This window comes from Malaclemys terrapin, chromosome 14 (genome assembly GCF_027887155.1).
Source record: "Malaclemys terrapin pileata isolate rMalTer1 chromosome 14, rMalTer1.hap1, whole genome shotgun sequence".
NCBI lineage: Eukaryota > Metazoa > Chordata > Testudines > Emydidae > Malaclemys > Malaclemys terrapin.
In genome coordinates, this window is record NC_071518.1 from 3,905,140 (window position 1) to 3,927,377 (window position 22,238).

At 49.8% G+C, this 22,238-nt stretch overlaps 1 protein-coding gene across 6 annotated transcripts in view; it reads left to right on the forward strand.

Moving 5' to 3' along the window:
* ANKRD11 (ankyrin repeat domain containing 11) overlaps positions 1-18,281 on the forward strand; it is a 218,501-nt gene extending 200,220 nt beyond the window's left edge. For all 6 annotated transcript variants that reach the window (XM_054049315.1, XM_054049317.1, XM_054049318.1 and 3 more), the window contains 5 exons: positions 451-7,145; positions 10,126-10,224; positions 10,338-10,481; positions 11,793-11,885; positions 13,094-18,281. In XM_054049315.1, coding sequence (XP_053905290.1) covers positions 451-7,145; positions 10,126-10,224; positions 10,338-10,481; positions 11,793-11,885; positions 13,094-13,279 — 7,217 coding nt within the window. In that variant the 3' untranslated portion in view covers positions 13,280-18,281. The remainder of the gene's footprint in view (positions 1-450; positions 7,146-10,125; positions 10,225-10,337; positions 10,482-11,792; positions 11,886-13,093) is intronic.
* The last annotated feature ends 3,957 nt before the right edge of the window (positions 18,282-22,238 follow it).

The following is a 22,238-nucleotide window of genomic DNA, read 5'->3' on the forward strand; positions in this document are numbered from 1 at the left end:
AAAGCAAGGTGCTGTTCTCTGCGTTTATGGAAGCTTCCAGACAGTGCTCCACTAAATGGCTGTAGTCTAGCTTGGAGGTAATAAAGTTCTGACTAATAGCTGCAATGCCTGCACTGGATGGGCAGCTTCTTAGTGGTCGTTCAAGAGATGCGCTGCATGCCACTGCTCCTCCCTGAGAATCCTGGTGTTGGATCCAGTGTTAGAACTGTGCTCACGCCGAGTGTTCCCAAAGGGTTATTTTCAATTGCATCCTGCATAGTTTTAAAACTCCTTGGGTATTCTTTCCAAAGGAATGTTAAGCTCACTTTAGACTCAGCCAAGATGTCTGCTGTGTTCAATGTGTGGGAAAGGAGACTGCTAGCTTGGGATTTCAGAGGAGGCCTGAAGAATGCATATTTCTCCTGAAAACAACCTACAGGACTAACACTTTGTGCTCTTTTTTCCTCACAGAGAGCTCGGAGGAGGAGGACGCCCCTTCATTTGCACCTTCCAGCTCCGTCGATGGCAATAACACAGACTCTGAGTTTGAAAAAGGCTTGAAACATAAGACCAAGAGTCAAGAGCCCCCCAAAACAATCACGCCGGTAAAGGATGAATATGAATTTGATGAGGATGATGAGCAGGACAGAGTCCCGCCTGTCGATGACAAGCATTTGCTGAAGAAGGATTACAGGAAAGAGACTAAAGCAAACAGTTTTATTTCCATACCCAAAATGGAAGTAAAAACCTATACTAAAAATAACACAATTACACCAAAGAAAGCTGCCCATCGCATCCTGTCAGACACGTCGGACGAAGAGGATACCAGTGTAGCCGTGGGGACTGGCGAGAAGCTGAGACTATCGACTCACTCGATACTGCCCAGCAGCAAGACTCGAGAACCCTCCAATACCAAGCAACAGAAGGAGAAGAATAAAGTGAAAAAGAAGCGGAAAAAGGAGACAAAGAGCAAAGAGGTTCGGTTTGGCAAAAAAAATGACAAATTTTGTTCCTCTGAATCAGAGAGTGAAAATTTGGAGAGTGAGGAGGATGATAGAGACTCTGTGCAAAGCTCTAGCTGTGTAAAGGACTCTAGGCTAGTGCTAAAGGAATCCTCCTTGTTCAACTCTCTGTCTGCCTCTTCCACCTCTTCTCATGGGAGTTTAGCTTCACAGAAACATAACCCTAATCTTACAGACCAGCACTCCAAGCACTGGAGGACAGACAATTGGAAAACCATATCTTCTCCGGCATGGTCAGATGTCAGTTCCTTATCAGACTCCACAAGGACGAGACTGACAAGTGAGTCAGACTATACGTCGGAGGATTCGAGCTTACAGTCGTTAAAGCCAGTTAGAAAGAAGCAGGAGCACAAAAAGAAAAATAACTCTCACAATACTGTCTCTGAGAAGAAGAATTCATTCCATGCCAATGTGGACGGAGCAATTCCAAAGCTGGATAAGGAGGGGAAGATTGTTAAAAAGCATAAAACGAAACATAAACACAAAAACAAAGAGAAGGGACAATGCCCGGTCAACCAAGACATTAAAATAATCAAAACTTTTTCTTTTGAATATGAGGACTCTAAGCAAAAGCCTGACAAGGGTTTGATAGAGACTGAAAGTCCAAGTGAAAATAAATTAAAAGTGTTAAAACATGAGAGAGAACACTGTAAGAAGGAAGAAAAGCTACTGAAAAGTAAATCGGAGGAGAAGGAGTGGTTGTTTAAAGATGAGACTGGAAAAGCCTCCAAAGAAGAGAAATCATTAAAAAAAGTCAAAGAGGGGAATAAAGACATCAGCAAATTTTTCAGAGAGGAGAAGTCGAGTAAAGAGAAACCGATAAAGGAGAAGTCTCCCAAAGAGGAGAAACCTAGAATACACAAGGAGGAGAGAAAGAAAAAATCAAAGGACAAGCCATCAAAATCTGAAAAGAAGAATGATCTGAAGGAGGAAAAAATTACTAAACCGGAGAAAGAAAAAACCTTCAAAGAGGAGAAAGAAAAATGTAAAAAAGAAAAAGTTTACAAAGAAGAGCCTGGATTTGATGAGTTTAGTAACAAAAGCCAATTGCTGGAAAGTGAGGACACAAAATTCAGCCTTTCTGATGATCAGCAAGAGAGATGGTTTTCTGATTTGTCATCTGATTCGTCCTTTGATTTCAAAGGCGAGGATAGCTGGGATTCTCCAGTAACAGACTTCAGGGAGATTAAAAATGACGGTATGGCAAAACTTATCATAGACATTAAAGACAAGAAAAAGGAGAATAAAACAAAGGAAAAGAAAGAATACAATGAAAAACGCAACGAAAAGGATACATTCTTAAAAAAGAGAGAGAGAGAAAGCGTCGACAAAAATCCTGAGAAGAAAAAGGACCAAACTGAAAAGCATAAAGTCACTCCTAGTTATCTGCCTGAAAAGGACAAGAAAAGGAAAGATTCTGCAGAAAGCATTAAAGAGAGAAAGGAAAAAGATCCAGGTGAAATCAACAAAGAGAGAAAAGATTCCTCTGATAGCTGTAAAGACCGAAAGGACATAAAAATTAAACAAGAGGAGCCCTATCGAGATGAGTTTAAAGAATATGGTTGTGAAACATTATTCAAGGAGAAATCTGACCCTGAATTCAGTGGAAAAAATGTGGAGAGTGGGGAAAGGCACCATTCAGGGAAAGATAAGGAGAAGAAAGATGCTCCTGATAAGGACAAGAAAGAGAAACTGAAAGCAGAAAAATATAAGGAGAAATCCAAAGAAGCAGATAAAGAGAAAAATGAAAAAGTTGTTGCTGAGAAAAACCAGAAAGACAAAGAACTGGATAAAAGCTTTAAAGAGAAAAAAGATACTAAGGAGAAATACAAGGATCTGCATAACAAAGACAAAGAAAGGAAGACTTCTTTTGACTATATCAAAGAGAAGAAAGAGAAAAACTTCTCTGGAGATAGAGAGGACTTCTCTGAGAAAAGAGATGAGAAAAAAGGAAAAGAGAAAAGCTGGTACAGCATTGCAGATATCTTCACAGATGAAAGCGAAGATGAGAAGGATGACTACAGCTTAAGCGGATTCAAAATTGGTGAGGCCATTGGGAGTGAATTGCATCGAATGGACAGTCTACAAGAAAAAGATGATAGCATGGCTGCTGAAAAGGAACTTTATCTTGCCGACAAGCACAGAAAGTACTCTTCTGACAGGCAACATTCAGGAGAGAAACAGAAAGATAAAGACTCTAAAGAGAAGAAAAAGGATAAAGGATTAGCAGAAGGTGGGAAGGAGAAAAAAGAGAAAAGTTTCTTTGAAAAACACAAAGAGAAGAAGGATAAAGATTCTGCTGAGAAGTATAAAGACAGGAAAGACAGAACCTCAGTAGACTCCACCCAAGAAAAGAAAAACAAGCAAAAGCTCCCTGAAAAGGGCGAAAAGAAGCATGCTGCCGAAGAGAAGGTAAAAAACAAGCATAAGGAAAAGATGGATAAAGAACATTCCAAAGAAAAGAAATCTTCAAAAGGAGGAGAGACAGAGAAGAGCCTGTTGGAAAAATTGGAGGAGGAGGCCCTCAATGAATATAGAGATGACTCCAATGATAAAATAAGTGAGATTTCTTCTGATAGCTTCACAGACAGAGGACAAGAACCAGGACTAACCAACCTCTTTGAGTCTTCTAACCTTTCTCTTATGGATGCCTCTGAGGAAAAGTATAAAGATTCTCTTCCTTTGCCCTGCTTGCAAGACAAACTCAAGGAGAAGGAGAGGCACAGGCATTCCTCATCTTCATCAAAGAAAAGTCACGAGAAAGAGAAAGCAAAGAAGGAAAAAACAGAGAAAAAAGAGAAAATGGATGAATTTAAAGACTCCAGCAACAGAAAAGATTCCAGTCAGTATGAAAAAGAATTCTCTGTGGATGGGGAGACTTTTGGCATTTCCTACAGCATGAAAGCAGAGGTTGAGGAAGAACTGGACAAAAACATTGACTATTTGTTTTCTGAAAAGAAAGATAAAAATGATCCTGAGAGAGAGCTCTCAAAGAAGGCAGAAAAGGAAAAGACTTATGGTTCCAGTACCATCAGCACAGTCAAAGAGAAGAAGAAGAGAGAAAAACACAAGGAAAAATGGAAGGATGAAAAGGAAAAGCATAGAGACAAACATACAGATGGATTCTTTAAACATCACAAAGATGAGACGAAGTCTGTGGTTAAAGACAAGGATAGCCCTCAAGTTATCACATTCAAAGATAAATCAAAGGAGGAGAACCTCAAATTTAGTGAAACCAAACTGAAGGAGAAACTCAAGGAAAACCAAGAGAAAGACAAAACAGAGTCTCTAAAGATCAGTAATGGAAATGATAAAATAACATTGTCCAAAGATGGTAGCAAGAAAGATAACAGGCCTAGAGAGAAGCTTCTGGGTGATGGTGATCTAATGATGACCAGCTTTGAGAGGATGCTGAGCCAAAAAGACCTGGAAATTGAGGAGCGCCACAAAAGACACAAAGAGAGAATGAAGCAAATGGAGAAGATGAGGCACAGATCTGGAGATCCCAAATTAAAAGATAAAATTAAAACCTCTGAAGAGATGCGTAAGAGGAGTCTGGATTTGACCACAAAGAAACCACTAGCGCTAGATACTCAGCTAAAGGACAAAAAGCTCAAAGAACTAGGTCCCCTGACTCCCATATTGTCACCAGATAATAAGCCACAGCCTGCTGTGGGGACAGATTCAAAAGACTGGATAACTGGCCCTCAGCTGAAAGAAATTTTACCTGCTTCTCCCAGGCCAGATCAGAACAGGCCGACAGGTGTTCCAGCTCCAGCTTCTGTAGTTTCTTGTCCAAGCTATGAAGAAGTGATGCAGACACCAAGAACTCCTTCGTGCAGCAATGAAGATTACACAGATTTGATGTTTGATTGTGCTGACTCTCAGCACTCTCTGCCCATATCCACAATGTCCATGAATGCATGTTCTCCATCCTTTTTTGACAGATATGCAAATGCTTCGAGTGGACTCCCTGACAATCCAAGTCAGACTCCAACAAGGACGATACCCTCCACAAACCTTTATCGTTCAATCTCTGTAGATATAAGAAGGGTCCCTGAAGATGAGTTCAGTGCTGGAGACAAGTTTTTCAGGCAGCAAAGTGTCCCAGCAACATCAAATTATGATTCTCCAGTGCAGCATTTGATGGAGGAAAAAGTCCCTCTTCCTTCTGTTCCTCCAGAAAAGTTTCAGTGTATGTCTCCAGGGTATTATTCATCTGACTATGGAATTCCATCACCTAAAGTAGAAACTTTGCATTGTGCACCTGTTGGCAATGTTGTCCAATCATCTGAAAGCATCTTTTCTGGTTTACAAGCAAAATCCTCCCCCTCTCATAGAGACGAGCTGCTTGCACCTTCTGTCGAAAGTGCTCTTCCCCCTGATCTTGGCATGCCTTTGGATACCACAGAAGAGCAGCAAGCTACTGCTTCTATTTTGCCACCAGAGTCTACCTTTTTACCACCTATTGAAGAAAACCATTTTAGTTCAGGTATTTCAGAGCAGAACAATATGGACTGGGATAACCCTCCTTCCAGAAACCCTGATCCTCCCATGCCTCCTAGCTTAATTGGTAATCCATCTGACCACCCTGTCAGCTGGTCAGTGGGATCGGAACTTCTAATGAAATCTCCCCAGAGGTTCCCTGAATCCCCTAAGCCATTCTGTTCACTGGACCCAATACATCCTGCACCCGTGCCCTTTATTTCTACAGATTCTCCATACCCAGTTTCTCCTATTTCATATCCATTGTCAGTATCTGAACCGGGGCTGGATGAAGTAAAGGAAGATGCTGAAGAAGCAGTTCCAGGAGAAATGGCAACTGCAGAAGAGCAAGCTCCTTACATGTCCCCTACTAGACTAGACACTTTCTTCACTAACTGCAAGCCTCTTCCAGAAGAAACTCCCGAGATGCCTTCAGACCCCCCTTGCATGGCAACAGAAACTCAGGCGGAGGCTGTTAACACTCTGGAAAACAGTTACTTGGAAAACAGTAGCATTGCACCTGTAAACCTGGAAGAGCCAGTAACGTGGCCTGATCCATTCACAAACTCAGAAGATGACTTAGACCTTGGTCCCTTCTCGTTGCCGGAATTGCCGCTCCAAGCTAAAGATGTTCCAGATGCTGAACTGACTGAAGTGGCACCGATTGAAGAAAGCTCAGTAGCTGCCCCGGAAGTCATAAACGTGAGTGCGTCTGTCGCAGCTTCCAGGGAGCAGGAGGAGCTACCGCTTAATCAGCCAAGTAACTTACTGGCTGTGGAACCAGAGCCACAGTCTGAGGAACAAAAATCGGAAGGGATTGCACCAGACGCTACCTCGGAAGCATTGAATGTACCAGAAGAGAAAAGGTTAGACGAGTCCGAGGCACAGAGTTTTCAACAGACTGCATCAATAGAGCTTGCTCAGCCAGAGAAACAAGAGTCAGAAACAAACCATGAAGAATTGCCCTCATCAAACTGTGCAGCGGAGAGTGGATCTCAAAGCAGCTTGGCACAAGCAAACACTGCTGAGAGTGGGATCGTGCAAGACACTGCTGCAGTACGAAGTGGGAGCCAAGTCTCTTCCACCCACACAGACACACCCCAAGGGACTACTCCAGTAGACACCATAGAGCCAGTACAAAAACCAGTAGCAGAAGTTTCCAAACCACCCAAAATAGAAGAGATCCCACAACGAATTACCAGGAACCGGGCTCAAATGCTGGCCAATCAAAACAAACAGAACACTGCGCCTTCTGAGAAAGAGTTCCCTCCGGTTTCTGCACCTGCCACACGTGCAAAAGGGCGAGTGACCGAGGAAGACGATGCTCAAGCCCAACATCCACGTAAACGCAGGTTCCAGCGTTCCAGCCAGCAGCTACAGCAGCAGATTAACACGTCCACCCAGCAGACGAGAGAGATGATACAGCAAACACTGGCAGCGATTGTAGATGCCATAAAACTGGACGACATTGAGCCCTATCACAGTGACAGATCAAACCCGTACTTCGAGTATCTTCAGATCAGGAAAAAGATTGAAGAGAAGCGGAAAATCCTCTGCTACATCACTCCCCAAGCTCCCCAGTGTTACGCTGAATATGTCACCTATACAGGGTCCTACCTGCTGGATGGCAAGCCACTAAGCAAGCTTCACATTCCAGTGGTGAGTTACCCTCACTATTTCTTTTGGCTCCATTCTCTTTATGAAACAATAAAACAGAAATGCTACAGATATAGCCAAGTCAAGCCTGGGTGTCCGCCAACATAGTCAAAGCACAGTTCTGTGTTCTAGTCGAGATGGGACCCCAGCTGTGTACCTGGCTTTAGAATGCCTTTGGAACACACTGAGCATTACAAAATTGAGCTTTGCTTTAGGGACAACTGTATTATAAATGGGTTTTGCTGCATTTGTGTAGACAAGACTTTTAAACGGTGCTTAGGAACTCAAGATTTGGAACCGTAGACTGTGGTCAGACGAAGCCAATGGATTTGAAAGCCAGAAAGCAAAACTGCTTTTATAAGTACCGGCTCTCTGCGAGCTGAGGGGCGAAAACATTATCTACTACTTAGGTATTGCAACTGTAAGGCCATAAGCAGGAGCAGGGCCGTCCCTGCGAGTGGGCGGTACGGGCGGCGGCCTGACAAAGGGGGCGCCCTGTGCAGGGTTTGCCTGATTCCTGCCTGACCTGCTGAGAGCCAGCTGGGTTGGTGGAGCAGCAGCATCTGGAGGGGGGCAGATGGATGAAAAGCCGAACCAGGTGACTTCTCCAGAGCAGGGGTGTCCTGCCCAGCCACAGACACACCCCGCCCCCGCTCCATTGCCTTGTGCAGCCGCTGCTGCTCTTGTTCCCCCTGCCCCGTTTCTCCCTGGAGCCCCTGGCCACTCCGGACTGGGAGCATCCTCCTGTCTGCTGTGCGAAGGGTGGGGGCTGATATTGGGGTGTCCCCCTCCCCCGCCTGTGTACCCGGTCTCCCCTGAGCTGGGGTGATGGGACAGGGGGAATCTGTGTGTGCTACTGCCTCTCTGGGTCCAGCAGCAGCTGCTTACGTCTGAACAAGCCTGCAGATGCCTGATCCTGAGTGCTTTCTTAAAGAGACAGTGCACTCCACACACACACGGGAGGGAGCCCTGGTGTCGCTCCTCGCTCCCCCCACAGCTCCCTAGGGGTGCATGGGGCAAAGGAGCAGCAGTCCAGTGGGGGAATGGAGCAAGCAGCAATGCCAGCTGGTCTGTCACTGCATCTAGGTCAGTTTTCCCATGCGGGTGCAGGAGGGGGATGCAGGGGTTAGGAGCGCAGGAGGAGGGGCAGTGGTTGGGGTGAAGGGGACACGGGGTAGGGGTTAGGGGCACAGGAGGGAGGTGCAGGAGGTAGGAGTGAAGGGGGTGCAGAGGTTAGGGGCACAGGAGATGGGGCAGGGGTTGGGGTGAAGGGGGGCACAGGGCAGGGGTTAGGGGCTCAGGAGGGAGCAGCGGTTGGGTGCAGGGATATGGGGCGCAGGAGGCACAGTGTAGGGGTTAGGGGGCAGGGGTTGGGGGGAAGGGGGCACAGGGCAGGGGTTAGGGGGCAGGGGGAGGGTGGAGAACCCATGGAGGCCAGTGGCATCAAAATGCATGTTCTCCCACAGTGCCATTTTCCCTATGGCCGGCCCTGAGCAGAAGATAACTACTCTTTACTTCTGCCTTTTCTTTTACCAAAGCTCCGATGTGTGACTGGCCAATAGGGGTGACCCCTGGGCAATGGGAACAGCTATTTCTCTGACAGCTCCACTGATGGAGTTTGCCACTGCAAATGCAGCAATAGACTAACCCTTCCAGTGAGGAAATATTGGCTCCTAGCCTCCAGGGGGGGTCGTTCTGGATTTGACTAACGAGTGAAATTCCGTGTCCTGCTGCAGTTAATGGAGAATGCCACCATTGGTGGAACCTTCCTTTTCTACCCGGAGCACTGCTGGATTCTGTACAAGTGCCTGCGCTGGGAGCCTTTCACTTCGTTAGAATAAGCTTTATTGAAATAAAATATTACACTGGGCCTCCCTTTGGGGAGTGTAAACCGTTTCCCTGCCTGAAACACAACACTCCAAGGATGTTGTTGGGAAATGGTCCCACATTCTTACCATGTGACGGTTGTGGTTCTAGTAGTAAGTGAACTGGCAGGAGATGTCTGGCAGTGCTCTACCTGGTTCAGGGGAAATTGAATTCTCTCCTCCGGCGTATTCCACGAGGAACGTGAGGAATGAGAACCAAGGGCCTGGGCCTGCTCCTGCACCTGCCTGGCACCCCGTTGAAATCACTAGGGCTCAGCACAAAAGTTTGTCGGCATCCCTCTTATGCAGGATCAGGGCCTGAATTGATGCACATCTTATCTGCTGTGAAATCATGCCCATTATGGGTGGCGAGTACACCCTGTTTGTCCCAAAGAACAGCTGCCACCTAGCTTTCTAGTCTACAAGGCCCCGTGTTCTGTGTGTGTGATTGGGCCCATAGTGTGAACAGGAAAAGACTCTAGGATTGCAGCCCAAACTCTGCTCTACACCGGTGTTGTCCCGTGCACACTGCAAACCCAAAGTTGTGTTGAAATATGGACACGCCTCACTGTGTGCTGCCCACCATGAGCAGGGACTCTGCTGCCCAACATGCTTCACATGTGCTCATGTCGTTGGTTCATCAGATGACCTCAGAGCGCTTCACAAAGTGTCTTTGTGACGCCCTGAAGGGGTGGGTGGGTTAAAGCATGTGGCGATGGACGCCCCAGCCGCAAGAGCCGTGCACACCTCTGCACACAGAACCTCTTCCCCCGTTTTGCCTTCCCACACACTGCCTGGTCCCACTAGCTGTTGGGGATTGTCCTTTGCCTCCCACCTGCATGAGAAGGCTTCCTCCACTAGTACACTGGTACAGCTGTACATTGGGTGGCGTGAGCGCCGTCTCCCTGGCAACACATCATCAGCCTAAGGGCGATCATTGTACAGTTGCACTACAAGCTGAGAGCGCTGGCCCCGCTCCTAAAGGGACCGCAAGCCCCAAAGCGATTTCAAAGGGCGAGCAGCAGCAGCAGCATTAGGAACACAGGTCCGTGCTGCTCAGAGCGACTCCAGCAGGTGTCCCCATTTGTAACGGTTTGTGCATTTCTGTGTGTCTGTAGATTGCCCCCCCTCCGTCGCTCGCGGAGCCCCTGAAGGAACTCTTCAAGCAGCAGGAAGCAGTGAGGGGGAAGCTGCGACTCCAACACAGCATAGAGCGGGTAACGGAGAGCCGCTGGGGGATTCCTTCGGGGGCGAATGGCGCTTAACTTCCTTCGCTTGAGAAATGACGGGCACGCGTCACTCACTGGGCTCCTTTCTCCTTTTTCCGCAGGAGAAGCTGATTGTTTCATGCGAACAGGAGATCTTAAGAGTTCACTGTCGGGCAGCAAGGACCATTGCTAACCAGGCAGTGCCCTTCAGTGCTTGCACCATGCTGCTGGACTCCGAGGTCTATAACATGCCTCTAGAAAATCAGGTCAGTGGCCATCTTCAGAGTGGTTCAGTCTGTCTCGAAGGTCCGTTTGTGCAGCTGCCCACGTGGGATGTGCTTTTCAGAGTGGTGGGTGTAGGGAGGCCTTAATGTGCTTCCCACCCGGGTACCGACAACTCCCTTCCCCCACGCACTGGTGTGATGTGGGAGATCTCACAGCATGTGCTGCTGTTGACTAATCTGACTCGTTTGCCAGAGGGTCCAAGTCACAAGTTCAGCTGTCCAGTGTGTGTGTCGGGGGGGGGGGGGGGAGAGAAGAAATGTGTCTGTGAATGACATACGGGAGCCAGCATTATATGCCTATTTAAAGCTAGCAAAGGCCCCTGATCTGTCTGCAGGCTGCAAAGCCCCCTCTGCCTCTCCTTGTGAGCAGAACCATCTGCACGTGAGAGAGGTTTATTTCGGTACGTTCTGTGCAGCTGTTCCACGATCCCCAGTTGTGTTGCACAGAGAACAGAAATCTATGAAATGACTTTCTTAGAGAAGACTGGCTTTGAAAAGCAAAACTGCACTGCACAGCCCACAGAGATGGGCTTTTTTCCTTTGATTCCACGTAGTGTGGAGCTGGAGAAAGCTGAGAAGAACTAGCATAGAAAATGAGTCAGACTTCAGCAGCCCGTATTATTGTTCAGCTTGATAAGAATTTAAAATTAGCTGAAGTGGGATAGAGCGATTACATTAGCACCTCCTGCTGGCCAGAAGCTTTGTAGCTGCACCACTAACCTGCCAGAAAGCTGTCATCTCTGTAGAAAGCACACTGCTGCATTGCAGAAGCTGATTCCTGTGCTGCAGACAGTATAGTGGGATTCATTAGTGATCCAGCATATTGATCCATGCATCTGATTTACCTCTCAGCACTTCCCAGGACAAAAAGAAAAAAACATTATGGAAATCTCCATGTAGAAGACATTATGATCTGGGGCACAAGTTCAAGGACTCGGTGAGCTGCAGGTGTTCCGTTCGCAAAGGAAGAACTGAATGAGTTTAGTATGAACAGATTCTCAGCTCCAGCTCCATGTGGGGAAGGCAAGGAGGGGGCTTGTGTGTATAGCATCCACCACTCAGGCTGAAATCTCTACAACGTGCTGTGAAAGCAGCACAGAGCTGCATAGCCCATTATTCCTCCCTGCTGGTGCACTTCTAGCTACTTCAGAGCCACCACTCTTCTTTCTTCCAGGAGTGTGGTGGGTTTGTGTGTGTGTGGGGAGTGGAGGGGTTTGCACCTGTCCGATAGGGTCGTTATTTTATTGATACGTTTTAACTGTGTAATTCCCCTTTGTGCTGTTCCCTGTGCAGGGAGATGAAAACAAATCCGTCAGAGATCGTTTCAATGCTCGCCAGTTTATTTCCTGGTTACAAGATGTGGATGACAAATATGATCGAATGAAGGTGAGAGCTGCGTGACCCTGCTGTCCCTTGGGGATTCCAGTGCACTGGGTTTGCAGCATTTCCAGGAGTCCGGAGCGGATGTTGCTAATCTGTCACCTGCTTGGGATATTTGGTTTGGCATTTGAAAGGTGAAATGGGGGTGGGGTTCCAGTCTCTCCTGTGACAGTGGCTGCTGCTCCAGTCAGTCAGTCTGCAATTCCTACAGCTGTCCCTGTGCAAAGGCCCTAAACCCTGCTCTCCTGCGTGAGTCACTGCTGCTGGGCCCCTGGGGGGTTGTGCTTTCCAGAAATCTCTGCTACGGGCAAGGAGCCCCTGGGAGACAGCGTTGTGAGCAGTTCTAAATGCCACAGCTTGCAGTACACTCGCCCATTCCCAGTGCCCTGCAGAGCGCAGTCCCTGCTGCAAGCTAGGCAAGGACAGGCAGATGGGGAAAACGAGGCAGACGGAACTGGCAGAGTTCCTGACTCCGCCCTGTGCTCCTTCCTTCAGGCTACACAGTTTCCTCTTTTCCATGCTGTTTGGTCTGCCAAGCAATAGCGAGCTGCTGCGTGCTGTCTGTCTGTCTGTCCCTTAGAGAGATTTTCTGTCTAAGATACTTCCATGGCCCCCGCACAATCTGTAATGTATTCATCCTCACAGCACGGCTTGCTGCAGAGCAATGCTATTGCCCCATTTCACAGATGGGAACTGAGGCACAGACACTTACCCTAGGTCCCAGAGACAGAGCAGGGATTTGAACCCGGGTCCCAGGCTAGTGCCCTAACCAGTGAGTCACCCCTTCCTCTCTTGCTTCCTTCATCTTTCACGCGGAGGGGGAGACTGCAGGTCGCAGCGTGCAGTGCTGTACATTGCTTGGGCCTGTATTACCGTGTGAAGGTGACAGCCACTAGCCGAGCTGCAGCACTCAACCAGCACTTCACACTGGCTACCTCCAGGGCTAAAAATGGTTCTGATCTGGCCTGTTGTTCTGAGGTCTTACACCACCTCTGGAGGAGTGGGGCCCTCTCAAAATCCTGTTCGACAGACTGTTTTCCTTCCGCCAAGGACACCCAGTGTCTACTGTGGAGTCTGTCCCTGGCTGGGAATGTCTGTCCAGCTCCATTGCCTTGCCACCAGAGGGCAGCTGTTCAGTACAGTCAAGTGATTGTTGTCTTGTCTCTTCTCTCCCATGAACCCCCGTCTCTGCTGGGCGTTCGGCTCTGGTGCAGACGTGCCTGCTAATGCGACAGCAGCATGAAGCCGCTGCCTTGAACGCGGTGCAGCGAATGGAGTGGCAGCTGAAGGTTCAGGAGCTGGATCCAGCGGGCCATAAATCCCTCTGCGTGAACGAGGTTCCCTCGTTCTATGTGCCGATGGTTGACGTCAACGATGACTTTGTGCTCTTGCCGGCATGACAATACAAAACCAGGAGACATTCTCCCTGAAAACTGGCAAGGGCGGGAGCCCTCCGAGGACGGATGCTCGAGCTCACGTTCATCCTTACCACTTGCTGATGAATCCCTGGTCAGAGGAGGAGGAAGCATCTATCGGCAGAAAACAAAACAGTAAGAAAAATAATTGCACTTTCTTCACGACGTCTCCCTCGCTTCTGGACTGATCACAGCTACGCCAGGCAGCGGGAGTGGGGGAACGCATCTCCTTTCAAACCGGTTGCTGCAGCAGAGGGCAGCCAGCCTGCACACAGCCGTGAGCGTCTGAACGGACAAGGGGGAGAGAGACTGACGGAGGCAGGGAGGAGAAAAGGTTCAAGGACACGTGTATTGCAGAAGCTGCTGAACGGGGCCAGCACTCATGCAGTTCATGGACGTGTGAACATGGCGATTTCAAGCTCTTTGTTTTCCATTTGTCCGCAGATCTCCTCTCGGAGAAGCTGCAGAGGAGACGGTGGGTTTTTTATATTTCTCGTTCCATCCTGGTTACGGCACAAATTAAAAGCAAAACTAAAAGGAAGCATCCTGCTTTCCCAGCTGCGGTTCTGGAGGTGCAAACGGCTGCAGCTCCGGACCCCGGACGCCTTCCGAGTCGTCACAAAGTAGCTGCTCGTCACCACGCTTGGATGAGTGAGGAGGCCCCTGGCACGTTATGCGCACGTGACTAGTACGGTGAGTGTCTACCGCGAAAAGGGTGACGGAGAGCAAGGACTTTGCCGATCATGTTTTTAATGGAGTAAAATCCATGTGGTTTATATATATTTTTTTCCTGTAATCTTGGGCATTTCGTTTCTCTTTCTGAGAACATAACTTGAAAACACTACAGAGCCAATACTCATATAAAGAAAATTGTATCCCATAAATGCTGTACAGTTTTTATATACATTAACAATGTACTTTTGCTGCCTTCTAGATAATTTATTTTGCAACACATTACTGCACAGTTGTAAATAACTTATGTACTGTAACATCACTTTCAGTTATGTGTAAAGAAATAAATAAATTAATTAAAATTATCTTTGTATGTATAGTTCACCCTAGGCAGCACTTTCCCTCTCAAGGAAAAAAATAAGGGCCAAAATGGTGTGCAGTGTTCAGTATTTCAAACCTGTCTCCTGAGATTCAGGCCTTGCAAACTCACTCAGTCTGCAATCCGTGTTGTGGAGATCTCCAAGCGTTGACCTCTTCTTTTAACACAGTCTAGTTTTTTCCTTTTCCCTCTGCCCTTTTGAGTTCAGTGGAGTATGAGACCACCTGCACAGATTCGGAAGCTGTGCGTCAGATTTAACGAGGATTACTTGGGGGGCGGGGACAGGGGAGGAAGAAGGGGGGATCCCATTCTGACACATGCTAGCTTGGGTCCTAGAGGAATTTAGAAGATGTTACTTGCATATTTGGGCTGAGAGAGAGAAAATTTACCCATTTCCTCAACCTGAGCTGCTGTCATCTGAGGAGCCAGTGATTCAGAGCCACATGGCCTAGGGAAGGCGAGACAGCCTGGCAGTCAGGTGGCGCTTGGAGCCATTTCTTCATGGTGACCAGCCATTCTAGTGCGCTGTTAGTATTGTGACTTCTGGATAAAGAAGCCAGTTGCTCTATAAGTCATGTATGGAAATAAACCACCACAGCTGGGAAGGTAACCGTGAGGGTGAGCTGGGGCCGAAAGATGCTCTGGGGCCCCTGCAAGGCTGCAGCCATTGGGCACCCAGCACCACTTCGCTTGTGGGATCCTTTCGGCCTCGGTTTTCAGGGTGTGCTGAATACCCTGGCAGGTGTCTGAGGCATTAATACGCATGCTGGGGCCTAGCTGTGATTGACTCCAGTTCCATTGGCCCAGCGCTGCAGCAGTGTCCAATCGTCCAGGGGTGCTGTGTGGATCCGGTAGCCCTTGCTCTGAGGATTCAGTTAGATGTGGTCAGCAGGGGACGTACTGTGCAGGGCGATGCACACGTCCTTCTTGAGCGTTTTCTTAGGGTGTTGGCAGGCAGGGCTTCAGGGCACTTCTGAGAGAGACGGATTTGGCCATTGGTCACGTGGCAGTCGGAATGAGCCGCTGTTCTGGGTTAGTCAGGACTAAAGTGTGCTTGATGCAGACTAGCTGATCAGGTGGGGGGAGAGAAGGGACATACCCCTGTGTCCCACCGCCTGTCTGGAGGCCACCTTCACCACGGCCCTGGGAGCGCAGATTCCAGCCCATCCTGTTCTGCGGCTTGTTCCTGGGGTTTGGGATGTTGCACCCGCGCAGAAGCCAGCTGTCTGTCTCTGGTCTTGAGAGAGCAAAAGCTCTTCCTTGAGGAGCCAGAGCCTGGCAGGAGGCATTCCAGAAACCTCCTTTGGTACCACTCAGCCAGCCACAGCGAGGAGGGGTTGTCCCTGGAAAGGCTGGGGGGAGATTGCTCAGAATTAAGCCCTCTGGGGCGTGCGGGGGTTCTGGTTGTGTATTTAAGGAAAGATTGTCCTCTGGCTCCAGCTCAGCTGGGGTGCGCACTGCATTGTCTGGTTTGGACAGCCCCGGTCAGTAGGGAGCCGAGTGAAATTGTAACTTCAGCTGGGATGCTGGGTGGTGGCACCACGGCTGGTTCCAGAGAGGATGGTATTTGTTGAATGTGTGGCTGTCAGTGAAGTCATAATGGAAACTGGACTTAATGCAGCTGGCAATGTTTGTACCCGAGCACAGACATACAGGACATGGCTGGAGGCAGATGCAAAGTGCCTCTTCCATGCCCTCTGGTCCTTGCTCACACCCATGGGCCAGCTCACTCCATCCTGTCTGGGCATGTCAGCCAGCCAGCCAGCCCTGCTCCCTTTGCAACTGCAACAACTGGACTCTTTCTGTCTGCAGTGTGAAAGTGACCCAGGCAGGATACTGCTAAAACACACTGGCTCACACAGTCCTGCGTGAAATGAACAGGAAACATGGGCACTAGCACAGCGGGGGGGCTGGGGTGTCAAAATACAGGTACCCTGAGTGTGCTGCACCTCGTGCCCTGACGGGGGGTCCTGGACAGACACCCATGCACCTGGCGGCCTGTCACTTGGTTACTTCAAGGCGGTTTTTAAATGTTGCCAGGTGCATGTGCTAGGTAAAGTCCAATTCAGACACCATTTAAATTCCTGTTCAGCTTCCCCTCTCTCCTGGTGCCTGAGCTGCTGTGGGAGCAGGGGAGGAGCTCTGAGTAATTCAATGTGAGGGCTGCCTCCAGTCTTGGCTTCACCTTGCCGCTCCGCTCCCCTGTCCTTTCCCCTACTGTGCACTTTGGGGTGAGCAGCCTAGATGGCAAAGCTGTGGAGTCGGAAGCCAATGCTCGCCCGGTGCGTTGGGACCTGGGCTGCTCACCCAGGTAACACAGCAGGGTAGGGCCGAGAGCAGCAGGAGGGGGAAGAGACAGGGCTGGAGCAGGGGGAAGTCCGGAGTGGAATCAGTCTCACGTTTAGCTAGTGGAGAAGCCAAAGCCGTGCTTGATCCCAGTGGAGGAGGAGCAGCAGTTCTGGCACTTAGGGAGTCAGAGAAGCTGCCAAATGGGGCATTTCCCCTTGCTCAGCATTCTCCATTCAAATTCTCACTCTGTCACCCACTGGCTTTTTAAACAGCTGCTGTTCTGGAGTGACCTGATTACTTGAGCTGGGAACCACACAGCCTTGCGGCCTGCTGGATCACCGCTTTCCTCCAGGCTGCTTCAGAAAAGCCAGTTGAAGCACATTCCTGTAAGGTGATTTTCCCCACTAACTTGTTGAATTAGCACCCTCGGCCTGTTGGGGGTTGGGATTCCAAATCACATCACACGCTGGGATTGTTTTGGAGAGTTAGAAAGACTTACAGGGCCAGATTCTTGGCTGGTGTAACCGCACTGGCTTCTCTAGGCTTACCCCAGTGAGGAGTGAGGCTTATTGCATGCAAAGCTAATGAGGCGAGTGATCTATCACAGCAACTAGTTTCTTCTGACTACATTGAGTTGGTGACTTAAGAAATAAAATCCCTAGCTCCCTTCCTAAGGCTGTACGGTGACATGGGCAGGCTGTTCCCGGCCGTGTACAGCGTGGGTGCTCAGAGCCATCTCACCCGGCTGCTGTGGTGTGTCAACGGGAGCTTTCTCTCTGCCTGTGCTGCGTACAAACCTGTCGGGGGGGTATTCCCGGTGACTGGTACAATGCAGGAGGAGCTGCTCTGTGCTGGGGAATGTATCGATGGCCTACAGAGGGTCAGGATTTGTAGCACCCCTGGATGTATTCGAACGTGTTTTTTATTTAAACATCGAGTCCTTTGTTTCCAGTGTTTGAGCCCGTCTGCTGCTTCTCTCTTCCTGTCAGGGCTAGGCTTTGCCTGATGCAGTGGCTGGTTTTCTCCACTGGTATTGCCAGCTAAATTGCAGCAGACGCTTTCCAAGCAAGTGGAGGGGAATTGCTGGCCAGACAATTCTCCTGCTCTGTGGGGAGGGTACAGGAATGTTTTTCTTTCTCTAGAACACAGGAATATGGCCACAAATAACACTTCTTTTTTTATTAATTTCAAGCCCAGTTCTTTCTTTTGTTAAATAACCATCAGTTAATCTGTATAAGCATGGAGAGACCTTTAATCATCAATTTAAAGCAACAGTAGCAAAAGCATTGTATTATCTTTGACACCTGTGCTCCGTGGATTCAAGTCTCAACCGTGTAAATTTCCCTCCTTGTAATGCTTCTATGAGACTGTATATAAATGTAAATATCTCACAGGTCAATTCACACCCTTCTATTTGTACTAGTCCAACTTGCGTAGTATGTGGGGTAAAACAGCGGCAAGATTGCGTTGTCCGTAATGTAACAATGTAATTTTTTTTTACAATGTAGTTTGTGTACATATTGTTTGGCAGTGCTGGTGCTGCCGATGCCACCGCTCTGCCGTGACACTGCTGTCCTTTCGCTGTACAACTTCCTGCAGACAGAGACAAAGTGAATACAAATGTTATTTTCTACAGTTGCATGTACAGAGATGAGCGCCAGAGAGATGCTGTTGTCCCTCAAAGATAATGTTCGTAAATAAATTAAAAAAAAAAAAGGAAGGCTTGTTTGTGAATTTCTGCCAGTTCATCTTCCCGAGGCCGGGTTTTCTGTTACTGTTCCACACCCCTTCCGCTTGACTGTTCCAGGAGTACCCAGTGGCTTCAGCTCCTGGCAACCATTTAGTGTCTGGGGCAGGGACACCATCTGTTTGTACAGCTCCCCGCACAATAGGTCCTCTGGGTACAACTGGAATACAAACAATCATCCCTCCACAGGGAACTTGCCTGGGGGAAAGTCCAGGGCCATCACAAGAGTGTGCTGGATGACTGTACCTACAGCCTGTATCTCCTCAGATAACCCCCCAACTACAGTCTCTATAAACACAGGGCCAAAAGCAGCCCCACTCAGTGGAGTTGCACCAGTTTAGGCCAGCGCTGAATCTGGCCCGTAGTGACGATTCTGATCAGACGTCTAAAAGGAGCTAGCTTAGTCCCTGCTGTCCTGATCAGCAGCTCTGCCTCTTCCTCCCCTGCCCAAAACAGGTTTTCAAAGGTCTTCTATGCAGTCAACCCACTACAGGGAAAGAAACCAAGCCTGGGATTAAGACCCATGTGGTCCCTCCTGCTGGTGCAGTGTCCTATTGGAGTTCCTTGAGCGCAGCCACCTCTTCAAGAAGCTGCAGCTGAAACAGTTGGTGATTGCTGGACACACACAATTGAACCACACACCGAGTCAGTGTTGCACAGTTCCAGCTGACCTCACTAGGCCACTAGGTGTCACCAGTGCTCCACACGAGCCCCCTGAACCTCCTGCTCTACAACACGGTACCCAGCTGGAAGCATGTTACCAGGCCACGCGTCTTGCTGGACATGGACACTATGAATTTCTAAATCTCCCCCAGTCTGTAGCTATGGATCTTGAGGGGGCGGGGAGCCAGAAACAGAAGGTTTCTTACCTTATGGGAACGGTGGTGCTTTAAAATGTTTTGTCCATGTGGATCCCACTTATGGTCTGTATGTGACTCGTACACGTCACTTATGGACCATCCCCGCGGACAAAGCCTTGAAGAACTAGGTAGAGCCTTCCCAAGTGTTCTGTGCAGTGGGATGGAGCCGCTGCAGTAAGAGACGCGCCCCAGCCCACCTGGACCATAATCCCATTTCCTGCAGCTTTTTTAATGGATACAGAATGTTGAGATTTCACAACCTGGATGTCTGTGGAAGCCTTTTGTTACCAGTGCCCTTTTCTAATCCTGGCAATGCAAAGGGGAATCCTTCACCTCCCCTGCTCCTGAGACATCTCAGCGCAGGGGTTCTCAAACTGGGGGTGGGACCCCTCAGGGTCGCGAGCTGTCAGCCTCCATCTCAAACCCCACTTTGCCTCCAGCATTGATAATGGTGTTAAATAAACAAGTGTTTTGAATTTATCAGGGGGGTGGCACTCAGAGGCTCGCAATGTGAAAGGGGTCACCAGGACAGTAGTTTGAGAATCACTGTCTTAGAGCATGAAACCCCTTGGCAATTACTAGATTCAAATGCTCCATAACGTATATTTGTGTTTTCCCCCAGCCTTCAAATGTAGCCAGGGTTACAGCTCCCCACCCCCAAGAGCTGCCTGGCTTTCCTGTTCTTGGGCCAGTCCTAACTCAGTCTAGTTAGCAGTAAAGGTTTTCATTAAAGCGTGTGCGTCTGTGAAAGGCTTTTTACTGCTCTGTGCAGGGCCGCAGTATCATCCCAGGAGAGATGACTACGTGCCACTCTCCTGGTATTTTAGTGCCACTGCAAGAGAGGCTGGCAGGGTGCATAATCATGACCAAGCCTTTCCCCTCTATCATGCTCCCAGCCCCCACCAGCTCTGGGGGGGAGAGAACCTTTCACTGAACCAAGTAGACTTGCATTGCATTGTGGGAGGACAAACAGCGTCATGGGAAGGAGCTCGGAGGAAAGGCAAACAGCAGGGAGAAGATAAGGCAGAATGGGAAGGGAAGGGCAGAGTGGATGTAAATATTAGTCCCAGTGAATGGTGCCAGTCGGCATTTTTATTGCAAAGTCCCCTTGGGTCTATTTAAACCTCTCAGAATCAATCTACCTGTAGCACCCAATTCATTGTCCCCAGAGCCCCGCCTTAGGCTGAAGCCTGTGGATGCTGATTGACCCAGCCTCTGCAACGTGGGGCTTGGGCACCCCACACACCCACCTGTGAACAGAACGCTTCACAGGCTGTGAAAGGAGGAATTCAGCTGTCCAGCCTGCAGACTTTCACTTAGCACAGAGCTTCTCCCCGGGACAGCAAAGGTGGGTGCCCGGCCCAGGGCTGCCCTCTGCCCAAAGGAACCACACACAAGGGCCCCCTGGGCTTTTCCTTCCTCATCCATGAGCGCTCACGGCCCTTCCTGGAGCGGCAAGACCTCGTCAGCAGCACTGCGCTGATCCTGGGCTCTCGGATGCACCCGCCTTAAAGCTCTTCCCTGGTGCCACATGTCCAAAGCCTGTTTGTAGCCCAGGAATTCAGGGCCACAATTGTTCTCAGAAGGTGCCAGCAGATTCGGCACATCACTGCCAGTGGGCAATGCCCAAGCTGGCCCAACCAGTCCCTTTCGGTAGGTCCTGTTCCTACCAACGTATGTTGCTGTGAAGGCAGCCCAGCTAACCAGAGTACCAAGCAAGCTCCCCGAGGAAGCCTAGTTAGATGGCCAGCTCTGTAGAGGGGGGAGTATCCATTGTGCTGTGCCTGGTACAATGGAGACCCCATTTCAGCAGGGCTCCCTAGACGTTGTCAGACACATCTCGCAGTGTTCCCAGCTGCACAGATGAGGCAGCGCACGAAGGGGCGCCCCGGCCAGGCGTGTTAATGCTGGGCTTCATAGAGCCCAGGCCAGGGAATAAAGCAGAACAATGCTCGGAGGGCGCTAGCCAGTCCCCTTCCAGCCATGAGGGGCACCACTGAGATTCATTAGCGGTCTCAGCCCCATGGCGCTAGGTGCTGTACAGAAAGACAGGCCTGCCCCAAGGAGTTTACAAGCTAAGTGTCAGACAACAGCTGGAGCCAGACAGAATGGGGGGGTGGGGGAAGAGCACAAGGTAACTCTGAGAAGACTCTAAGCGAAATAATACAACTCACATGAATCACTAGGGGGCAGATCCTCAAAGGGAGGGAGGCTGAGCTGCCGTGGAAATCAATGGGAAGTAGGCACCGGAATCGCGCGTGGAGCTGGGCCTGGCTGAGACACGTCCCAGAGGCTGTCGGCAGAGGAGGCAGGAGCGCTGGGAGGGGCTGGTTCGCGTCACCTCAGTGGCGCTGCCATGGGGCATGACTGGCCTCCACGGGGCCCCGCCAGTTCTGATGTGCATGGGCTGTGGCCCAGCGGGTTGGGAGCCCGACTCTCTATTTGCTCCCTGGGTTAATAGAGAGAGGGGCTGGGCCCCGGTGGATGGAGGGGAGAGATCTGGCCCCGGCACCCTGCTTGCCCTAGCATCCCCCTCTGCTTATCAAGCTGTGGCCGAGGGGGGGGGGCAGCCAGAGTGGGGGGTGCAGGGGAATTACCACCACCCCCCCCCCGGGACACCTCCAGGTCACAAGAATTTGGTTCACTCCACAAGCTCCTCCTCCCGCAGGCTGGCTGGGGCTGGGCCAGGCCTGGGCCACCTCAGTCCCCTCCCCCGGGGCCTTATCAGGGTTGGTGTTTGCGGAGGGCTGGACACAGGCGCGGCCCTTTATGCGGCTTCTTCCCTATCAGCGGATTATCAGCACCAAGCCAGGGAGTTTCCCCTTCCTCATCTGGGCTCAGCCCTGACCACACCCGCTCCCAGCCGCCCCCCCATTTCAGTGCCACCTGCGCTCTGCCACCCGCAGGGCGGTCTGGGCACAGCCCTGAGCTGGGGGGGCCTTGCCCCATTTCAGAGCAGGGGGTGGGACTAGATACCTCCCGAGGTCTCTTCCAACC